The sequence below is a fragment of the Macaca thibetana genome, chromosome 12 (genome assembly GCF_024542745.1).
Source record: "Macaca thibetana thibetana isolate TM-01 chromosome 12, ASM2454274v1, whole genome shotgun sequence".
Classification (NCBI taxonomy): Eukaryota; Metazoa; Chordata; class Mammalia; order Primates; family Cercopithecidae; genus Macaca; species Macaca thibetana.
The window spans coordinates 96,409,316-96,428,220 of record NC_065589.1 but is presented as its reverse complement, the minus strand read 5'-3'; the positions used below and the strand labels follow the sequence as shown (position 1 = coordinate 96,428,220).

The 18,905-nt window shown below is 37.3% G+C and overlaps 1 protein-coding gene across 1 annotated transcript; it reads right to left on the bottom strand.

Moving 5' to 3' along the window:
- Positions 1 to 3,566: 3,566 nt before the first annotated feature.
- LOC126932340 (myosin-binding protein C, cardiac-type-like) lies at positions 3,567 to 6,141 on the bottom strand. The gene is given in 2 exon segments (XM_050751044.1): positions 3,567 to 4,650; positions 4,653 to 6,141. Coding segments are annotated over 2 exon segments (2,244 nt in total). The 3' UTR covers positions 3,567 to 3,895.
- Positions 6,142 to 18,905: the final 12,764 nt, after the last annotated feature.

The following is an 18,905-nucleotide window of genomic DNA, read 5'->3' as shown; positions in this document are numbered from 1 at the left end:
ATAGCTAGGGAAGGAATAAACTTCTGGGTCTTAGGGATCCCTGAAAAAAAGTATTCATAATAAAGCAATTATTTTAAGGATAAAAGAAAATCACAACTAAAGACTGGACTGCAGCTTCAATTAGATTGGGATAGATATAGATCCCATTATCTAATGGTTATGGGACCTTCTGCAAATTATTTAATCCCCCTAAACCTTGATTTCTTATCTATAAAATAGTATCTACCTCAAAGTTCTTATTGCATGGGCTAAATGACATATATTACATCTGAACTGTGTCACTGTGTCAATAAGAACTCACCACATATCATCTATTATTCTAGAAAGACTATGTTACCTATCAATGCCACATTACCCTGGTAGAGCTTCACCAATTTCTCATCAAAGAAACAATCCAGTCCAACAGCCTAAAGGGCAGTGAATGAAACAATAACAAAAAGGACACTGGGTCATTAACACTGTTTTAATGTAGGTAGCTCCAGTTTTGAAATTCTTTCATTCCCCTGAAAATTAAATAAGGGTATGTTGGAGCACCTACATAGATTCAACTACATTTCTTCATAAACACTCAATCTTAGATTTATCTTGGAAAAGAATCTATGATATGTAGATAATATCTATCATTTAAATCTATAGACATTTTATTTGTCACCAAAATCTTTTTAAAAATACTTTGGCCAGTTATGTCTGGTTTTCTTATTTTCTTAAAATTATAAAAATGTTGTAGCGCATTCCAAAGATCTACATTGTAGGATATATGATTGGGAGAGTTATTCATTGGCAGCAAAATTCTTTTTTGGAATTTTAAGATTCAATGTCTGAGAGTTTTTTTTAATTTCTGAGATTTTGGTACACCCATCACCTGAGCAGTGTACACTGTACCCGATGTGTAGTCTTTTGTACCTCACCTGCCCCCTACTCTTTCCCCCAAGTCCCCAAAGTCCAATGTATTATTCTTATCCCTTTGCAACCTCATAGCTTAGCTCCCACTTGTGAGTGAGAACATATGATGTTTTTCCATTCCTGAGAATACTGGGAATATTCACTTAGAATAATGATCTCCAATTCCATCCAGGTTGCTGCAAATATCATTATTTCATTCCCTTTTCTGACTGAGTAGTATCCCATGGTATATACATACCACATTTCTTTTTGCACTCATTGATTGATGGGCATTTGGGCTGGTTCCATATTTTTGCAATTGTGAATTGTGTATGTTAGCAGCAAAAGTCATTATTAACTTCTCTCTTACAGACACACACACGCACAGAGGGTTATTTTCTTTAATGAAATCTATTATTCTCCTTACTCTGTCAGAAAAATTATTCAAACACTGGAAACACACACACACACACACACACACACACACACTCTATTCACTCTTTCAGTGCCATGCTAGGCTTACCTTGCTATTGATCATCAATTTTATACACTTTAGGGGCAGCAGTCAACTTGTAGATTGTTGTCCAGTAGAGATGCAAATAATCCCTATCTGGTGGAATAGAAAACCTCAAAGTTAGAATACCCTGGAAGACATTAGCCAGTTTTATATGTAATCTACAAATGTATCATAGTATTGCTTTTTATCTAGTTTCTAAAAAAAGTTTTGAACTGTTTCAACAGCTTACTACCTCATCTCATTAATTAATAAGTTGAATAAAATCCTTGCCATGTGCTCATTTTATATTTGCAGAACAGCCAAGCCTTTTAACCTTTTGAAAATCATTCCTTAATACCTGTATATCCTTATTACAATGACACCAAAGTGAAAATCTGTGGTTCCTGCTCATTTTCAACATCACCTAAAAAAACATGTGAACTCCTCATGAAGTTCATAGACTTAAAATTTTCAGAAACTCAGACACTCAAATAAATAAACACTATACAAATACAGCATAAGGCTCACAAAATACTTTTGATTGCAATACCATACCAACTTATGTTTTGCTCAAATAATTTAGTTCTATGAAGGCATAGATTCTGTTAGCCAGAGCTCCATTCCATTATCATTTTCTCTCTCTTGCGCTACAGACCCAAATTTTTAAAATTCTGGAATGAGTTCTGCTTTATTCTCACTGGTATCTGAATTTAGTGTTTCATCAGCTTCCATTTAAAATGCCACCTTTTCTAAAATTTCAAAACAAGTTAAGAACATTCTCTAAGTCACTTAATCTAGAAATAAAGATCTCCAACCACATTGTTCCCTGAGCAAATATTGATAGACCACAGGTAAGTGCAATGTACTCTACTGAGACCCACAGGTACACTGGTAAAGAAAATAGAGACATAAACTGTCCTCATGAAAAGCACACAGATATCTATATTTTGCTACATCCATACATACTATTGCTATTTACTAATTATTAAAACTATACTGGGGCTATGAAAGTTACTAAAATAAAAATAATTTAGATAACAGAATTGTTATCCTGTTATCTGTTATTCTGTTTAATAATAGAGGGAACATATAAAATTAAAACTAAAAACAAGAAGGAACTAGGCATTAGGAGGACTTTTTTTTTTTTGGTTCTAGAAATACTTGAGCATGGAGAAAGAAATATTGCTAAGAGAAGCCAATGTATTATGTATATAGGAGCCCTATGAGCTTCAAGAGTAGTTTGTCAGATACAATTTTCTGGAAAACCATCAGTTTGAAACTGCTCTAGATGATAGAATCATCAATTTTAAAATATACAGGGTTTTATATGTTCCTAGTTCTCATATGTTATAGTCCATTCTAGAAAGAGACATTAAATATATACTGACTTATCAATAATTAGATAATTATTAGCATATAACTTTCCTCCACTCTTGGTTACCTTTTCAACATTCTCTCTTTTACACACACACACACACACACACACACACACAAACACACACACACACCCCTCTTTCACCACTCCTTCAAACATAGCCCCAGACCTTCTTAAAGAACTCTAAAGAGCAATCCACTCTTTTCCAAGCCATATACTGTGGGAAAGCCTGTCTCTATTTGGTGTATCAGGAGGAGGGTTCTTAGAGACACAGTCATCTCTAGTGGTCTCTTTGCCAGTGATTGGTTTATGACTAATCTTAGGATATAATTCTAGGCAAGACCTAAAAAGTTGGCTGGGGAGCTTCTAGGAAGCTTACTTTGGAAAGGAGACACAGGAAGAGATCATCTTTTATGCTGTCTCTGGGGATGGTTATGTCTGGATGTACAGCTATCTGCAAACTAAACCAAAAGAATCACAGAAAAACTAGCATCACTCTCTGTTGCACTTCTTGTTATGTGAAATATAATAAATTTCCTAAAGTCTGCCGAGTTGGCTGAAGATATCCTAACTCGTATACCCATGTTCAAATGGTCACTTATCCTTGCAAATTTGATTTGCAAATAATTGTTCAATTTATCCCTTTCTGCTTCCCCTATTTTGGCCCAAGCTGTCATGCTCTCTTAACCAGGACCACAGAAGAAATTGTTGAGTCCCATCTAAACCATTTTCCAATTCAAAAAAGACATACTATTTTGTTTCTACTACTCTTCAATTTTCAGTCTTCTAATAGTTCATCATTTTTTTTTTTTTTCTGTGACTGCATTAATCTTTTATTGCCCAGTACACATTGGGAAGACACAGCAGGCCAGAAAGGCCTGTCCCCAGACATCCTTTCTTGAGGTCACCCTCCTTTTACCCCAAAGATCCAGGAGCTTCCTTCAGGAGCCCTGTGGACCAGTCTGTGCAACACCCACTCAGGCCTGCCCAACATAGCTGTCCTGCTGATCCCCCACCGCAGCCCAGGAGACACACTTGTCACACACACATCCAACAGCAGGGAGCAGTTTCCCCAACTTCCCTCCAGGCTCCTGGTATGAGGCTGGCATCTTGTACCTGGCCATCCCCAGGAGCCAGCCTGGTCACTGAGGCACTCGCACCTCCAGGCGGCACTCACACTGTGCCTCGCCCTGTAAGTTGGTGGCCCTGCAGACATAGATGCCTCCGTCAAAGGGGCAGGGCTTTCTAATCTCCAGAGTCAACACTCCCTGCTTGCTGAACATGCGGAAGCGGGCATCCTCTCCCAGGTCCAGGCCATTCTTGAACCAGGAAATCTTGGGCTTGGGGCTACCCCGGACAGCACAGCAGAGCATAGTGGTGTAGCCTGCGATGACCCAGCGGTTCACCAGGGGCTGGGTGAAGCTTGGGGCCTCAGAGAAGTCCAGGGCCTTATAGTTGGGTGGCTCATAGGTGATGCCTGGTCTGGGGATAAAGACGGGCTCCTTGGTGGTGGCCGCTGTGTCACTGGAACCAACCATATTCTGGCTGAAGACACGAAAGTAGTAGCCATTGCCAATGATGAGCTCTGGCACCACTCAGTGGGTGCGGTGGTAATGCTCCAAGACGGTGAACCACTCCATGGTCTTCTTGTCGGCCTTCTGCGCTGTGTACCCCCAGAGCTCCGTGTTGCCATCATCCTGGGGTGGCTTCCACTCCAGAGCCACATTAAGACCCCAGGCCTCAGTGACCCGGAGATCCTGGGGAGGACTTGGCTTGTCGACAACCTGCAGCACCAGGGTGGCCTTGTCCTCCATGTTTTCAATGCGCACGGTCACTTGGTAAGTGCCTGAATGCGCGTGGCAAGCGGCCCGGATGAACAGGATGGTGTCTGTGGGCTGTTGCGGACGCTCACCTCCTCGCCTGCCAGGGGCTGCCCCTCTTTGGTCCAGGTCACCTGAGGCCAGGGCTTGCCCTGGAAAGGGATGAGGAGGTTCACAGGCTCCCTGACCTTCTTCTGAATGGTCTGACGCAGGTGCCTGGGCAGCTGGAGCCGTGGCCGTTGCAGGATCTCCTGCACCGTCACCGGCTCCGTGGTGGTAAGAGGGGCTCCGGGCCCTGCCATATTGTGTGCACGCACTCGGAAGAGCAGCCGGGCCCCCGTGGGCAGGTCCTTCACCCGTATCGACGTGTGCTCTGTCAGCCCCCACAGGGCAGCCACCCACTCTGAGCCGCCCTCTGGGCAGTACTCCACGCTGTAGCCATCCAGGCCTCCTGCTCCCACGCGCTCTGGGGGCCGCCACTTGAGGGAGACCGTGGCGTCAGAAATGTCCTCTATTGCCAGGTGGGTGGGTTCGCTGGGGGGACCGATGGGCATGAAGGGCTGGGAGGCAGGGCTGGGCCTGGACATGCCAATGGCGTTGACGGCGTAGACGCGCATCTTGTACACCACGCCCTCGATCATGCGCCGCGCTTCGTGGCTCAGCTCCTGAATCAGGTCGAAGTTCAGCCGCATCCACCGGTAGCTCTTCTTCTTCTTGCGCTCCAGGATGTAGCCCAGGACCGGCTGCCCGCCGTCGTAGGCAGGCGGCTCCCACTGAACGGTGCAGGAGTCCTCTCCCACGTTGCTGACCTTGGGGGCCGCAGGTGCGTCTGGCACGTCGATGACCTTGACTGTGAGGTTGACCCGGTCCTCGCCCACAGGGTTCTTCACCGTGACCGTGTAGACGCCCTCATCTTCCTTCTCTGCCCCCTCGACGGTGAAGATGCTGCGGTCATTGGTGGTCTCCACACGGACCCGGCCCTCGGTCTCACACAGCAGCTGCGTGATGGCCTTCTGCCAGATCACGGTGGGAGCAGGGTCCCCAGAGATAGGGACGTCCAGACGTAGCTTATTTCCAGCTACAACCACAATGGTGTCTGGTATGCGGCCCGGGCAGTCCAGGTGGATCTTGGGAGGTTCCTGCCTGGGTACGAAGTCAATCTTGACCTCCATGAAGTGGAGCTTGGCTGACAGGTTGCAGGCGAAGCCCTCGGGCACAAAGCTGTAGTCAGCCTCGTCGGCAGGTGTGACGTCGTCAATGGTCAGTTTGTGGACCCGCCCGATGTGGGACACCTTTATGCGGCTGTCGGGCACCAGCTCCTTCCCGTTCTTCAGCCACACGCCCCGCACATTCTCATCTGAGACTTCACACTTGAACACTGCCTGGTCCTTGGCGCCCACCGTCAGGTCTGCGATGCTCTGGTACACCTCCAGCTTCTTTTCCTGCACGATGAGCTCAGCCAGCGCCTGGCCCCCGCTGGTGCGCAACGCGTAGTGCCCCGTGTCCTCCAGCGTGGCCTCGTTGATGATCAGGCGGTGTCTCCGCCCGTCCTTCTTGTAGTTCACCATTTTTTAAATAATCAATTTCAAATTCCTAGCGTAGATTTAAACCCTTTTGTTATCTTATCCTTTTTTTTTTTTTTTTTTTTTTTTTTTTTTTTTTTTTTTTTTTTTTTTTTTTTTACAGAATCTCTCTCTGTCACCCAGGCTGGAGTACAGTGGTGCAATCTTGGCTCACTGCAACCTTCACCTCCCAGGCTTAAGAGATCCCCCCACCTCAGCCTCCTGAGTGGCTGGGACTACAGGCACACACCACCACACTGGACTAATTTTTTGTATTTTTGGTAGACATGAGATTTTGCCTTGCTGTCCAGGCTTATCTCAAACTCCTGCTCCTGGGCACAAGAGATCTGTAACCTTAGCCTCTCAAAGTTTGGAGATTATAGGCATGAGCCACAGCACTTGGCCTCCTCTTTTTTTAAACTTTTTTAGTTCAGGGGTGAATGTACAGGTTGGTGACCATGTGTCATGGGGGTTTATTGTACAGATTATTTCATCATCCTTGTATTAAGCCTATTACTCATTAGTTATTTTTCCTGAGCCTCTCCCTCCTCCCAACCTTCTTCTTAAAAAGAAGATTGTTTCCTTTGAGGGGACATGGATGGAACTAGAGGCCAATATCCTTAGCAAACTAATATGGGAACAGAAAACCAAATACCGCACGTTCTCACTTGTAAGTGGGAGCTAATAATGAGATCACATGGATTGTGGGAACAACACACACTGAGGCTAATCTTCTTTTTAACAGCTGCATAGTATTCCATGGTGTATATGTACCACATTTTCTTTATCCATTCTATCATTAATTGGTATTTAGGTTGATTCCATGTCTTCACTGTTGTGAATAGTGTTGTTGGAAGTATTCCCTGTCTCTTTCTAGCGTTCTTGCTCATCTTATCATCTCACAAACAACTTATTCCATCTATATTCAACTACTGATGGCCCAATATCCCAATTTGCTGGTAATAATTGTAGTAATGACAGCTGGTACTCACTAGAGTATGCCATATGCACACATTCTGATGCTAAATAAGGTGTATCAAAATTCTAGGAGCTCAGTGATCAATGCCAAGCAAATGAGAAATGATAACAATTAAGCAAACTACAAACCTAGGAGATAGGTATTATATTTCCATTTTACAGATAATGAAACTGAGGCTCAGGACATTACATTCTGGCCCTGCTTGCAGAATGAATTACACTGTTTCTGTACCGGGACAATGTTGAGCATCTAACACAGCTCAGGATGGGCAAGAACAAACATAGTCGGCATCTCAGGTTTCCAAGATTGAAACCATTACTTTGCCCTAAACTCTTACTTTTCTTTTGCTTTCAATTCTAATTTCAAGCCAGAGAACCTTAGCAGCATTAAAGAAAATGTTGAGTGTTGCTATTCAAAGTGTGGACCACAGACAGCAACAACAGCATCACCTGGGAGCTTGTTAGAAATGCAGAATAATCCTGCATCTTCTGAGTTAGAATCTGTATTTTAACAAACCTCAGGTGATTAGCAAGTACATTAAAGTTTGTAAAACACTAATTTGGAGACCTGAAAGATGTTCTAGTTATATTCAGTATTAAAAACCCTCTCTTTTTCCCCAAGTCCTGTCTTTGAAATATCACTTGCTAACATCATTTGCAAGGCTAACCTGGATTATAGCACTCCTTTGAGAGAAAATGTGCTAATTATTCAAACAGTAAAAATAAAATATTAATATAAAAGTTAAGGAATGTTTCAATTTTATGGAAAAATAAATGAGGCCAACAGGTAGAAATCAGTTTTGTGATTTAACAAATAATATATTGCCTGACTGTAATTTTTTTTTCTACTTTGTACTTTATTTTCCCTGAAATTCACTTCTATATTAAATCTAAACCTAATCACATGTAGTTAACGGCAGATGGGTTCCTCACTCAAAGCATTAGAAGAAAAGCAAGAAACTTTCTTTTGGACATTGGTGCATAAATTCAAATAACTGAAAATCAACTAAGAGGATTTTACCACAGAAGATAATGGGTATTATTTAAATATTTCCAACATCATTTTATTTTCAAAGTAGAATGGAATGTGAACTAAACTTCATTTTAATATTTAAATCATATCTTTTTCTTTCAAAGTGTCTGTGGCAAAAAAAAAGAAGTTCCTGTACGCATTATTTGTAATAGGGAAATGTTCACCTATAAGCTGATCTAAAACATGTCCCTTTTTGGCTGTGAGTGCCTAAGTAATGAGGCAATGGGGAGAGTAAAAGTTCCCATTCCCACACCCGCCACAGGCACCAGCATTGACTTCATGCAAGCTCTGTTTAACTGTGAACCTTTCCTGGGACTAAACATGCACAATGCATGAGATTGTATATTTGCTCTTTAATTCTTTAGTTTTTGTAAATAAAAATGTCCTGCAGCGTTTAGCTTTTGTTCATTTTAGATACAACTGTAAAAGTGGAAAATAACGTAATTTCATTCAACTTATAGTAGGTTCTGCTTGCTGGAAAATAATACTGTTGTTCAGTTGAGTCAGTCCTTCAAAGTAATCAAACCAACTAAACTCCTAGAATATTCCATAAGAGTAAAATTGTTTTCTAATCTTCACTGAGATCCTATTCAATAAGGCCATTTTCTTATCAAACTATACATTTGAGAACAAAATATCATATTCTAACAGGTACTATAAACATTTTAATTCTGTTAGGGCCAAAATAATGATAAACATGGATAATAGTAATAATCTCTTTCCCCAAAGAGTCTTAGAAATCCTAATTTACTGACTGGTAGCTACTTTCACTAAGTAGAAATACAGTAATTTAATAATCTTACCATAGCAGTTTTCACTAAAGAAAATTAACTAATTCATTATTGCTTATAATTTGCTGAGGCATAGCTGCCATATTTGTGAAATCAGCAGGTTCTGGAAAAAAATACAAGTTTTTAAATGAATGTTCAATTTGTCCCTAAACACATAAATGATACAATTACTTAGCTCCCTCTAGTGCCAATTTCTAATATAAACTTAATTATAATAACTGTATTCACCATGCAATTTTGAAGCAAATTAAACTTTTACTTGGCAATAATTAAGTAAACATTCAAGGGTTTTATAGGTTGAGTTTGAGATCAGAGCCCAGCAAGATTCATGGATGACGATGCTGTCACAGGGAGGCTTGTGGCTGCAGTTATAACAGTATTTCTTTGCAAATTGTATTTCATATGTTTCAACTAAACACAAATAAACCAATAGAGTGTAAAAGAATGTTGATAAAAGAAATTAAGGCTTGTCATTGAATATCTTTGTACACTCCACATATATTTTATTTTCAAAGTAGAATGGAATGTGAACTAAACTTCATTTTAATATCTAAATCATATCTTTTTCTTTCAAAGTGTCTGTGAAAAAAAAAGAAGTTCCTGTATGCATTATTTGTAATAGGGACATGCTCACCTATAAGCTGATCTAAAACGTGTCCCTTTATGGCTGTGAGTGCCTAAGTAACGAGGCAATGGAATATCTTTGTTCCTACTCCACAAGTTAAGTGAGCTGTAACAATCTCACTTAACTTGCGGTTTATATTGATTTTTCTTTGAACAAACAAATTTAAAATCCAAGAAGAAAGACACATTATGCTTCTATCAAGATATGCAGAATAAAATTTATAAAATTTAATTTTCAATTGTAGATGAAAACAGAGTAGGCAGAACATATTTTTTTTAAAAAAAAAAATAACAAAAACGCCTAACTTAATAAAATGACTTATTAACGTATGTTTCCTGGGGATTTCTCTTAGACTGAAGCATACAATTGAAGAATTTTATTTCTAAGTAAAGGTAACATAATTACTTTTATTAAGAAAATTGTTTTGTATTGAGTGCATTTAAAGAAAAGACAACATGGTTTGGAGGAAGAGGAGAGTAGTCAAAAATAGAATCTCATTCAATGAAAAATTGTAATAAAACTAGTGGATTTTCCAGGAACACAACTTTCCACAACAGTTTGTATATTCATTGCTCTTTTATTTTTAAATATAGTCTGAAGGCTGAGAAGGATGAGAGCACGAATTTAGGAATCAAGTGATATGTATTTGATTAACAGAACTATGGTTAGTCTGTAAAATATAGATATTGCTTCCCAATTAATAAGGCTCTTATGAAAATTAAAGAAAACGTATATGTGAAACACACAGCTGAAAATGACAGTTAATAACTTTTTTTCTGGTGTGTTAGTAATTTTTAAATGCTCACAGAATAAAAACACATAATTGAATTGTACTTGTGATCATTGGTAACATAAACATTATTCCTTAGTGCTGAGAATTAGTACTTCTAAAAATTAACTTATTTTTATTTCAATAAACATTTTTGTCCCAAATAAAAAGAGGAAATCTTTTCTAGAATAATAGGTGAGATTTTTTACTTCTGATTATTATTATTATTACTGAGATGGAGTCTTGCTCTTGTTGCTCAGGCTGGAGTTCAATGGCGCAATCTTGGCTCACTGCAACCCTTGCCTCCCGGGTTCAAGTGATGTTCCTGCCTCAGCATCCCGAGTAACTGGGACTATAGGTACCGGCCACCATGCCCAGCTAATTTTTTGTATTTTTAGTACAGATGGGGTTTCACAATGTTGGCCAGATTGGTCTCGAACTCCTGACCTCAGGTGCTGGGATAATAGGTGTGAGCCACCGCACCTGACCTACTTCTGTTTATTTGTGTCATAATGACCCTGATTCAATTTGAATGACTGGACATAAATTCTCTGTGGAAGGCAAGAGTCTTGGCCCCTGTATTTGTTCCTATTCCTTCTAACTCCTTCTGCTTGCAATTTCCATTTGGCAAGGTTAAACAAGTGCCTTTCTTTTTGTGCAGCATTATGGGTAATTGCCTTCCAGAGTTGTTCTAATAAAAACAAATAAGTAAGCCACATGCAGCGAGAAGCTTTGGAAAATGCTCTGTACTAATACAATCAGTTAATTTTATTGTGATAAATGTTAATGAGACAACTTACCTGCAATGCTCGTAGAGAGAGCTCTCCTCCTTTCCCCAGCCATTGAAGTTCCTTCAGTGACTACCTTTTCACCTGTCCTATTCCTGATGTATCTGCTTGACTTTTGAAACATTGTGGTAGATGGATTATTGAAATAATTTATCTCAAAAAAAGGAATAGATGACATTTTGTGCTAAAAAAATTAATAAATATTATAAGCTGTCTTTGCTCTACACTGAATGCAGAGATGCCACAGACAATATTCTGAAAAGTGTACACAAGCATATCTCATTTTATTGTGCTTTATTTTTGTTTAAATTTTACTTCACAGATATTACTTTTTTAACAAATTGGAGGAATTATAGTAACCTTGTGACTAGCAATTCTTTGGGTGCCATTTTTTCAAACTACATGTGCTCCCTTTGTGTTTCTGTGCCACATTTTGGTAATTCTCACAGTATTTCAAATGTTTTCATTGTTATTATAGCTCTTATGATAATCTGTGATCAGTGATCTTGGATGTTACTATTATAACTACTTTGGGGCACCACAAACCATACCCACGTAAGACAGAAAACTGAATAGATAAATATTGTGTGTGTTCTGAGCACTCCACTCACTGCCCATTCCTCCATCTCTCTCCCTTTCCTTAGATACCCCTATTCCCTAAGACACAGCAATATTAAAATCAGGCCAATTAAAAGCACTACAGTGGCCTCCAAGTATTCAAGTGAAAGAGATGCATGTCTCTCACTCTAAATCAAAGGTAGACATGATTAAGCTTAGTGAGGAAGACATGACAAAAGCTGACATAGACCAAAAAATAAGACTTATGTGTCAGTTAGTCAAGTTGTAAATGCAAAGGAAAAGTTCTTGAAGGAAATTAAAAGTGCTACCCCAGTGAACACATTAATAATTAAAAAAAGCAAAAGAGCCTTATTGATGATGTGGAGAAAAGTTTCAGTAGTTTGAGTAGATCAAACTAGTCTGAACATTCCCTTAAAAGCCGAAGCCTAATCCAGAAAAAATATTCTAACTCTCTTCAATTCTATGAAGGCTGACAGAGGTGAGGATGCTGCAGAAGAAAAGTTAGAAGCTAGCAAAAGTTAGTTAATGAAGTTTAAGGAAAAACACCATCTCCGTAACATAAAAGTGTAAGGTAAAGAAAGAAGTGCTGATGGAGAAGCTGCAGCAAGTTATTCAGAAGACCTAGTTAAGATCACTGATGAAGGTGGCTATGCTAACAACTGATTTTCAATGTAGATGAAACAACTTTACATCTACTTTGGAAGAAGATGCCATCTAGGGCTTTTGCAACTAGGGAGGAGAAGTCAGTGTCTAGCTTCAAAGCTTCAAAACACAGGTTGACTGTCTTGTTAGGGGCTAATGCAGCTGTTGACTTTAAGTTGAAACCAAGGCTCATTTACCATTGCAGAAATCCTAGGACCCTTAAGAATTGTGCTAAATCTACTCTGCCTGCACCCTATAAATAGAACAACAAAGCTTGGATTACAAAATATCTGTTTACAGCAGGGTTTACTGAATATTTTAAGCCCACAGTTGAGAACTACTACTCAGAAAATATTTCCTTCAGAGTGTCACTGCTCATGAACAATGTACCTGGTCATTCAAGAGCTCTGATGGAGATGCACTAGGAGATTGATGTCGTTTGTATGCCTGCTAACACAACATCCATTTCGTAGCCCATAGATCAAGGAATATTGTCAACTTTAAGCCTAATTATTTAAGTAATACTTTTTATAAGGCTCTAGCTGCCATAGATAATGACTCCTCTGATGGATCTGGGCAAAGTAAATTAAAAACCTTCTAGTAAAGATTCACCATTCTAGATGTCATTAATAACATTCCTGATTCATGAGAAGAGGTCAAAATATCATCAAAATTAACATGAGTTTGAAAGAAGCTGATTTCAACCCTCATGAATGACTTTGAGGGGTAACTGCAGATATGGAGGAATTAGTCAGAGAGTTAGAATTAGACGTGAAGCCTAAAGATGTGACTGAATTGCTGCATTCTCATGATAAAACTTAATGGATAAGAATTTGCTTTTTATGAATGAGCAAAGAATGTGGTTTCATGGAATGTAATCTACTCCTGACAAAGATGCTGTGAACACTGTTTAGGTCATTATTTCGACAAAGGATTTAGGACATTCCATAAACGTAGTTAATAAAGCAATGGCTCTAATTTTGAAAGAATTTCTACAATGGGTAAAATGCTATGAAACAGCATCATATACCAGAGAGAAGTCTTTTCATGAAATGAAGAGTTCATCAATCCAGCACACTTTGTTGTTATGGTGTTTTAAGAAATTGCCATAGCCACTGTAACCTTCAAGCTACCACCACCCTGATCAGTCAGCAGCCAGCCATCAACACTGAGGCAAGACCCTCCGCAAGCAAAAAGATTATCACTCACTGAAGCCTCAGAAGATTATTAGCATTTTTTAGCACTAAAGTACTTCTTAAAGTATGGTGTGTCTATTTTTTGGGCATAATCTTATTGCACGTGTAATAGACTACAGTATAGTATATACATAACTTTTACATGCACTGTGAAAACAAAAAAAATCTATAACTTATTTTTGTTATGATATTCAGTATAGAACCAAACCCTTGATATCTCTGAGGTATACCTGTGTAAGTATCTAAAATTTTCTGTGAGTTTACAAACTTAAGAGCATTTTAGAAATATTTAAATAAACCTATGCTATTAAAATTGTCTTTTATTTTTATTTCTAAATCTTAACAGATAAAGCCTAGTAATTAAATATTACAACTCAATTACATGATTAATATTTAAGAATTTCATCTTTCCTCCCCTCCTTTGATGCAATGAAAGAAACACTTGTAAGTCACCAGAAAGATAAGGTTTTTCTTCTTACTTGCTGGAAACTAGAGTCAGCCTCTACAATTTTCAATGAGGTTGTTATTTTCCCATCTTATTTACCTGTGACCATAACTTTGTTGATCAATTACCCTTGTCCACTATTCTAAATGTTCCCTGTTTTACCACTGGATAGATTTGCAGGGCTATCAACAGTGAAATTAAATATACATCTTAGAAAAAATCTTCCTTTATTTAGAACTGAAAAAACAAATTAGATTTTTTTCCAGTGGAAAGTTGAAATGTGATTTTCTATACTCTTGAAAAATTAAAATAATTCCCAAGATGTCAGCCCTTTCCACTCTCAAGTATATGGAGGAGGTACAAATTTCTAGGAAAAGAAAGTTGGTTTGGGAAAAAATACATATTTAACATAAGAGATAATTCCATTATCCTTGATTTTTACCCGTAAGAACTTTCTGGGCACTATAACATTTAATATTAAAAATGAAAGGAATATCAAAAACCACAAGGGAAAAAAAAGGCCATGCATTTGACCAGAAGACATTAGCAAAGTAAAGTTGTGGATAAATAAATTTCAAGGGCATTCACAGTAAACTACATTGGTAGATTTCCTGTCTCAGCAGAAAGTCTGATAATCCTGATTTATCTATCAATTGACTAGAGGACAACAGCTAATGAGGTGACTACATTTCATCAGAATTACTTCTTAACCACGTTTCAGTTTTCTTGATTCACCTACCTTTTCTAGATGGTACAGTTTTGACTAACATTAGAACCTTGCGAAGAACAAATTAACTTCACATTCATTGATAGATACAGGCCACAAGGTTAGAATTGCCCTAATTATAAAGTTACTTCCCAGGAAACAAATAATCCATTCACTAAACATTTGGAGGAAGAAATGTGTATTTTGTGGAACAGCCATAATGAATTTTACTTCAAATTTCCATTTTCCTGTTGAGGCATCTATTGTTGAAAAAGAGCTCAGTACTATGCAGGCAAATAAGAATTATGTTTTTAAAACCTATTTGGAGAGCCTATTTTAACCATTTTTCTTTTGTCACTGGCTGAAGCTTACATCACAAGAATTTGAGTGAAATAAAAAAGAATATGGTCAACTATTACTATTATGGCTGGATCATGGGCTAATAATGTCAACAGTAACAACAAAAACAATAAAACAGCTTTTTAGTCTTATGTTCTCAGGACTTTAAAAGTATATATATTACTTCATTTAGTTCTCCCAATAACCTTATGATTCAGGTATCATTATCTAATGAGGTACAGGAAAGTAAAGTCACTTGGTAAAGTCTACTCTGTCCATAAGGAGAACAACAATGTGAAGGAACTAGGCAACTGAATTCCGGAAACTCAGCCTTTAGCTGAATGACTATTGTCCCAAATATGACAAAGAGGTCTGGATTAATAACACAATAACAATAGAAATTTATATTTATCTGGCAAATTGACACTTTTTCAAAGCAATATTAATTCCTTTTTCTCATTCAAACCTCACAAATCTTTTAGGCAGATAGGTCTATCATTTTCTCTTTTCTTGGAAATGAGAAAACAGAAGTTGTTCTGTGACTTTCCTAGATCCTACCCCTGAAGGTCTGAGGAACAGGATAAAAAAAAAAAAATAGGCACTTTAACTCATAAACACGAATAGTTCATGCTTGCAATTATAAATTCATCCAATTTTAAATTTTATTAAGGGGTTATTACTTTGAAATCCAGCGTAATCCACTTTTAAATGAACCTTTTAAATAAAATTTTTTTAATTTAATTTTTTTAAATCTTAGCCAAAACCCATAAGACAAAATGTTTCCAACATCTTATGCTTTCATCTGTTCATAATAGTGCCCTTTCTTTAAAGTTTCTCCAAACCAAGATGTAGAAAATAAAGTTCCTTCTGAGTCTGTGATGCCATATAGTTCTATAATGCCACAACAGCAACAGCAAAAATAAATACTCTTCTAAAATGGTTTCTGGATAGTATTAAAGGTTAACCCAGGTAATGAAACAATGATGTTATTGCCAACTAATTGTATTTCCTGTATTTTCAATGAGCTGAACTAATGAACTGATGGATATTGAAACTTAGGTGTTTTATGGCTAAATTATAACCGTAATTTCTAAAATGTGTAATTTTTTTTCAATATAGCAGCAATACCTGCTGCTAAGTACAAAAATGATTAGCCACAAACTAACCTACTATAAAATATCAAAATGCATTTGCCCAATGAAGAACTAATGGGAATTACGCAGATTACATTTCCTTCCCTGCTGAAGGCAACCGAGCTTCACCTCATAGCAAAATGAAAGTATAACTCAAATACAAAACAACATATACACAGAGACATAACCAAATATGTTTCTTATTATTTTTAGACAGATTTCCTTTTCATGTAATTATTTGGCAACAAAGAGCTACAATAAAGGTTAAAGCATTTGGTGGGTATCTGAAGAGCTCTGTGTTAACTAACTAGGAATATTATTCAGATACCTCATAGCAAAACACTCATTCAGAATTATAACGTAGATGTGCATGCTAACAGAAACCAATCTTTTACAATACCTTATCATAATTAGATTTATTCTGTAACTTTTCTTAAAGCATTCACTATTCTGCTGATAGCAAAGAATTGGAGAGTAAGAAACTTGTGCAATTGGCTGATTGACTTTGGGAATTAGAATGAATTATATAAGGTTTTCTCTTTCTGTAGTACTAAATGCTAAACAAAAATCGACTTTAAAATCATTTCCATAGAATTTGTGTTGTTGAACAATTCACGATAAAGGTAACTGGTTTTTGTAGCTGTGTGTGTAAACCCAGGATGCCTTTCTTCTGCAGACAACTTTATTCAAATGAAGAATGCAGAAATGGTGTATCATCATCCTTTTATAGATGAGCGCCACTGAATCATATATAATAAAATATCTTTTTGCACTCTGAGCAACTGGCAAAAGGAAAAAGAAGCATCCTTCAGAAGTGAAGATTTTTAGCATATTCTTAAATTTAGTTATTTAGATGTGTGTTTCTATTGCTGAAGCTTCAGGACATATTTGCAAATTTTAAAACTACCACCTAATCATTTTGCTGAAAACCAGCAATAGCTAGACATTGCACAAATCATAAAGTGCTTTGCACAAACTCTGGAAACTGTCTTGTCTACAGAATCTTTCCTTAAGCAACAGCAGGGATAAACAGATGGGCCATACCATGTTTTAAAATGCCTATAGGTTTAGATTCTGTTAGAAAAGCTGGCAAAATTATATCCAGGAAAAAAATTGATAAAATTTAATTTCCTTGAATGTCATTATGATTATTTGTGCAATAGTAGAAAGGAAATCTTAACTGATCTCCATCCATCAGTGTAAAAGAATTGTCAGATCAAAGCAGTTTGCAGAGCATACCACTCTTCACATTGTAAATGATCAAAATAAATGAATACATTGAATAGTGTTGCTTTTAGAATTAGAAAGATAGAGGACATAAAAGATAATTCAGCAATGCCTTCTGAAAGTGACAAATAATTGTGTTCATTGCCCAATAGTTGTTTATTGTAATGCCATTCTCTAAACTATAGTAATAGAGTAATTTTCTGCTTGTTTTTGGATACTAACATTCTCCACATTTTCTGCACAAATTTTCCTGTACAGAATCTTACATACAACAGAGTTTAGAAATCTAAAAACTAACCAATTATCAGTCAGCAATCTTGAAATTTACAGTTGATTAGTAAGCTTAAAAATGTACTATGAAGTCCAAATTTAGTCTCACTAAACACTAAAATAATTCATTTGATTTTGAACTATTCGCTCCAGTAACAGGAAGTTTTACACCCATTGTTCAGGGTAACTTAGATCATTTAAATACATTCTTAATAATAAAGGTTACTTTGAACAGTTTCTAGAAAACCAACATATTGAATAGCAGTTGCTGTATCAGTTTATTAGCCTTCAATTTAAACTCTCAAGTAAAAAGTATTCTTTGGTTAAGTCAAATCACTGAGGACAATTCAGCCAGATGGCCATGGTGCCGATTCAGAAAATATTAAACTGCTTACTGGAATGAGTCAACTGCAGGACTGATTGATTTAGTCACATATTCAAAACTTTTGCTTCTTATCCCATTAAAAGTAGCACTAATGAGCAGCGGCTATGACCTTCCAGTGAGAAGCCACAAGTTCCACAACCCCTCAATATTTACCACTCAAATTTAATCTTTTTAATGGACACCTTAAAAGGGATCTGATAGAAAATACTAAGAGCTGCTCAGATACTAAAACACTTAGGGAGGCTTTTGATTAATGTTGCATGATTAATCAATTGATTAATATAGTTTTCAATACAGATGTTAGGACACTGTCTACTTTAATCAACCATTTTGAAAATAGTGAAGATAAATGCCATACTTTTGTGTCTGCTAGGAAAAAAAAATCCTTTCTTTAAAGGTTGTTAATTATGACATAAGCCTTATTTACCACACGCAAATTTTATCTAATGTTGACATATTTATACATAGGAATCATTAATGAGATAAGTGGGTTCCTTTTGGCAAAGCCATATTTTAATCACTTTAAAAATAATTTATTTAGCCATTTTATGGACCTTTTCCTTAATGAGAAATTATTTTAGAATAATGCTGTAAAATGCATTAGAATCTTAAAGTTTTTATTATTATTTTCCAAGACCATTTGTAATTTGTGATAATGCTTTCCACCATACTAAAACTGAAATCTTTATTCCAGTCAAAAATAATCACCCTGTAATTACCGTGACAAACTGCCCAAGCTGTATCATCGTGGCCATTTCAACTAATGATATTGTATTAGAATGCCTAGCAATAGACTTCAAATGGAAAATATAATTATGTGCATTAGTTTGTCTAAGCATTTATAAGATCACATATCCATCAGTT